General features: G+C 34.3%; 1 protein-coding gene across 1 annotated transcript in view; it reads right to left on the minus strand.

The window, feature by feature from the left end:
* The window catches only part of LOC107008816 (protein S-acyltransferase 10-like), a 10477-nt gene extending 5909 nt beyond the window's left edge, over positions 1-4568 (minus strand). Inside the window, exons 1-7 of the mRNA XM_015208008.2 lie at positions 4366-4568; positions 4167-4281; positions 2830-2904; positions 2650-2721; positions 2372-2509; positions 1165-1198; positions 140-249 (exon numbers count right to left, since the gene is read on the minus strand). Of these exons, the coding sequence (XP_015063494.1) occupies positions 140-249; positions 1165-1198; positions 2372-2509; positions 2650-2721; positions 2830-2904; positions 4167-4281; positions 4366-4417 (596 nt within the window). The 5' untranslated portion in view covers positions 4418-4568. The remainder of the gene's footprint in view (positions 1-139; positions 250-1164; positions 1199-2371; positions 2510-2649; positions 2722-2829; positions 2905-4166; positions 4282-4365) is intronic.
* Between the last annotated feature and the right edge of the window lie 708 nt (positions 4569-5276).

The raw sequence follows: 5276 nt of genomic DNA on the forward strand, positions 1-5276 counted from the left end.
TGGGGGTGGGGGTGGGGGGGGGATTCAAGGGGGTTGATCAGTGCACTTTAAGGTCTTCAACTGATTTAGAAGAATGTTTTTTCTTAAACAGCAAGCAACATATATCATGAGTGTATCAAATTGGGGAACACTTGCTCACCAAAACCAGCAATGGTTACCCTGTCCTACGCATGAGCCAAGCCAAACACAGTGATGATCGAACTGGAGAATGCATTTGTTACAATCATGACAGTGTTTAGCTCGTGGAGGCTGTAATTCAAGTAGAATAAAAATGTATAAGTCTGAAAAATTGTTAGCAAAAACTGTAACAACATAACAGGAGAAATTACAAGTACTTAAAAAGACAAATAATCAATGGGAAGTCTCATTGTGTAACCCACTTTCTCTTTTAATCTTTACCTATTAACTTGACCTCTTTGATCTTTCCCGTTGGGAAAATTTTGTGCTTGTCAAAAGAGATAAATAGTTTAGGCAGGAGGATGTGCAGATATAAGGATTAAGGACCATGAAGTGTAATTTGGCAGGAGTATTAGGTTTCAAAAGCATATACTCAAATTTGTGTATAAGGGTACTTGAATTGAAAGAAAACAAAAGCAGTTTGAAGTTTCAAGCTAGCACAAGACACAAGTTCACAAGATCCACAAACACGGTCCAATCCAAAATCCAGCACAAAGATGAAGAATGTTGGAAAGTACATGTTAGCATGCCAAGCTCTGACAAAGAGTTGAAAAGAAAAAAAGAGAAAAAGGTAATAGAAATGGTTTCCAACTAAGGAGAAGTAGCCAAGATCCTTTCACAAAGATATGCACATAAGATAGGACGACGTCTGACTTCACCAATTCCAAATGCAAGAGAGATTATCAATGTATCGTTTATCTCATACAACCAGCTATGCATGATCAATGAAAGTATAGCAGGTATAGATGGAATATATTGGTAAAAGAACTAATGATCACGGGAGAGAAAAACATGGGCAACACATTTAAGGTCCAAAATTCAACTCATTTCATGCCAAAACCTATCACAGAGGTTCATAACATATGGCTCCCATATCATGTAAATAATTTGGCTAATGCAAAGGAACTCCGGTCATTAAGAATCACCAGCAAGTATTTGGGACATTTGTTTCATAAACGAATGGAAGACAGAGATAGAAGTTTTTACCTGCACTATATTACAGTGAGTGCAAGTCACAGTTCTGGAAAAGAGAAAGAGAATTAGTTAGCAAGGGAACTTGATGAGAACACTAGGCAAAATTACGAAACCATAACAGCACAACTGTGCAGTAACATTTCTACCTAAAACTCTGGAACAGAAAGAACATAGAAAGGAAATAATTTTGGCAGATTGAAGTTACAAGGTAAACATCCGTCCACCAAATTTGAGAATCATTATTAGAATATATATATATTAATATTTTTTTGATAATTGTGGTGTCCAAGCCAGTTTACACGCACCTCGACTAATTCGACGGGATGCTTACCACCTCCCACCAGCAACCGGCACCAAATCATTGTTAGAATTTAAATGTCATGAAGCTCCAAGATAATACAAACTTCATCATCGAAGAGAGACAAGAAGAATTTACGGTGGCAAAGCTTATGGAAACATTTTCCCCTTTTATTGATGCAAATATATCACCAATCAACAATGTCTAGGCATTCAATATTGTATAGTCCATTGCTAACTGCTTCTAAAAGCGATGAACAAGAACGAACAGGTAATCACACAAATTGTGCACACAACAGATGACATATAGAGGTAACATCAGTTTCCTGAACAAACTCATCTAATAATGTGTCCAGATCCGCCCACGTAAAGAACCTTGAGAGGAAAATCACCATCCTTGACATTGCAAGTAGCTGCAGCTAATTCCCATCATCAGTTAAACCTTTAAACAACTCACTCATAACAAATCTCATGATTTGCTTATATGGATATTTCTTTACCATATCTTGATTTCTTAATTAAAATGCAAGCTTAAGCCTCTCCTGCTTCACATAAAGGGCTTCACTTGCATGCTATACTGCAGTTTTGCTTCTTCATAGGATTATGCAGTTTACAAATAGAGTACCTTGCTAAAACATTAATATCTGAAAGCATCAATATGTTCACCAGCAGCTGATCACATAGCCAAGCAGGTAAGCACCATGTTGTTTAAAATGGATAGTGGAGATAAATATATTTACCACGATAAGCTTTTTAGTTTAAGAACACAGAATTATCCTGGTCCAACTAGCACCATGAAATATATAGTTCATCAAGCACATTTCACAGACTCAAATCAGGCTGTATAATAGTTACAAAACACTCAAGCTGCTTTAAATATAACAAGAAAAGAATAAACATGCTGATTTTCAAGTCAGCCTACCTAACAGATGTTCCTGGAGGATACATATCCATCACTAGCTTTTCCCAGGAAGTTGTACCACTCCCTAGAAGATTCTTTTCTAACTGGTTCCTGTTGATTGTGATAACTACACTGCCATTTTTGCTCGAAGCAGGCTGTCTTTGCTTGATCATATATCACAAAAGGCAGAAAACAACAGAAATTAGATAAACCCCTTTTAAACTTGACTTTCAGGGAATAATTATTTTACTCCAATTACTTATTTTGCAGGTAAGGAACCAGAGAGGAAAATATCTTACGTAGAGGTAATTGTGTCCCTATTACGCGATGCATCTGTCTCATTGATAGCTCTCATTGCATCAAGAACATAGCTACATGTTCATGAAAAATAACTTTTAAGGCCCTTCAACAATGTAGTAGGTGAAGCTAGTAAAGATTCCGTATAGCTTATCTTAAGAACAAAATTCCAGCCTAATTACCCAGGAGAAGAACTAGATACGACGAAGTATTTAGCCAGTGTAGCAACAAGCAGCAGCAAATAAACTGCCGTGCACCTTGAAGCAAAAGGGAGGGTGGTCAGCAATTTCATCAAAAGTGCCAAAAACAAAGTGAAACATTAGGAAGAATAATACAGCGAAACAATCAAAGATATGAAAACTGTTAAGTTGCGATGGAAAATAACTCAAGTATGATCTCCTTGGTATCCTATATTTACATAGTTCTAAAAATTTATATTGATGGGCAGTAAACCTAGATCTCTACCCCCACCCAAAATAAAAATATATTTCCGTTTCAGCACCATTATGGAGTTTTTAGATTCGAAAAAGGAAAAAAAGAGAGAGAATGTTCTAATGGAACACAGGACAGTGAGTTAAGAGAACCTTCATTCCTACCTGCACTTTCCCAATGAATTGTGTCTGGAACCCATTGCTTTCTACCACATCAATAAAATATGGTTTTTCAGATTTTAATCTGGAGGAGTAAAAGCAATTTTACCATATGCAAGTCTAGCTCTAACAATTTGTATAGTTTGTTCCTACCACAGTACCAAACCATAAAAAATTAGGCCTAACTAGTAACCTGATTGTAGTGAGAGTTTAATCCTAAATTTCAAAAAATTTGCTGACTCGGATGTCTTATTAACCACACACGATCTATTGTGTCCAATGCCAGATGGGGAAAATTAAGTCCTATGGATCTCTTCAAAAGTCTTATTAACCACTCACAACCTGATTGTCACTCGACTAAAAATTTAAGCCTAAATTTCAGAAGAGAACGGACTCCCTTTTAGAGTTAAATACACTGTCTCCTCCTCTTTCATTGCACTCAGCCCCTAACCAACCCTGGAAGTCTACTATTTCCTCAAAGCCCAATTTTACTTGCTTGAGATTGAGAAATAAGTTCAGCTTCTAACCTGTGTATTGCCCAACACTATTTTTCTCTCAGAAGTACCAATAAATCAGTTTAACTGAAAGATTGATACAGAACCACTTGGCATTTGAATTATACCAAGTTCCCCCATGTGACGGTCAATATGGTGTTTATCTACTCTGAAACTACATCACTACTCTTAGCCTGAAATTTTAGCAAGTACTGGAAAACAAATGCTAATTATCTCAATGTTGCATCTCCAAACAATTCCATGCCAATTGATTCCTTCATATATCATCCACAACTTTAAAAAATCAACTCACTACTTTACCCCAAAGTAGAGAATAAAACAATGAGCTTCGAAAAAAACATATTGAGAATCCTAACAATATTGGATAATGTTTTGATTGAAGCAAATGATAGTAGAGCTGAGTATATTAGTTACCAGGGGGCTTGTTTAGTTTTTTGAATCAACTCTTTGTCAAAACCGAATAGAATACCGACATAGGTCAGATGCAGCATCACCAACACTATTTTCAAGCAAAAACTCCATCTCCGATCTAAAATCAATCAACAAGAAACAAAAATATATACGTAATTCAAAAAAAAAAACACGAAGAAACAGTTTATACTAACGATATTACCAGGGTTGGAGAGGCCGGGGAAGAAGGAGAGAGCGCCACAAAATGCTACCATCCTCTTCACTAAAAATTCGTCAATGGGAATCCATCTCCAGATTTAAGAGTTTGCAGTGATGAGAGTTCGTTTGGTGCTAAAATTGAAGGAGAGTTGAATATAACACTGGGTGGGGGAGAGAGAGAGAGAGAACTGTGATTAATAAATGCATTTGGTTTTCTTTTTTTTAAATACTCATTTTCATATAAAACTATATAAATCAAAAAGAAGAAAATAGAAATCAACTATAGAATTAAACACATAACATGTATATATTAAATTGGTTACTGATAAATTTTACATATATTTAATTAATAGAGGAAAATCTCTATATAAGAAATATAGGGAATTTGACTTTGTCTCTAATTAGATTCCTTACTTTACTCAAACAGATTTCATATAAAAGATATTTATTACAATATATTTATGTATAACAAATTTAAATTTTATGTTTCTTTTGTGAAGGATTATTGAATTTACAAATTGTCATAAAATCATTTTCATTTCCATTTTTTTCTTAAATAAATCTCAGATTTACCTCATAATGTAATAATTCAAGTATAAAATTTGAGAAAATGACAAAATATGTTCATAAAAGAAATTAAATGCCCAACTTTATGCTACATATAATTCTAAATTTGAAATAATAGCAACTTATAAGTAAAGTTCTAAAATTGTACTTTTGTTTTCTCTTTCAACCCCTCTCTTTCTCTCCTTATTGGGTATTGCTCAAAACTATATTAATCCAATCACATTTTAGATCTTCAATAGCAAATCATGTGTATCTATTTTGTATGAAAAATGATTATAAAGAGTATACGAAAAATGTACTTTTTTGAATATATATAATATATATATATATATATATATATATATATAT

Source organism: Solanum pennellii, chromosome 2 (genome assembly GCF_001406875.1).
Source record: "Solanum pennellii chromosome 2, SPENNV200".
NCBI classification, from domain to species: Eukaryota; Viridiplantae; Streptophyta; class Magnoliopsida; order Solanales; family Solanaceae; genus Solanum; species Solanum pennellii.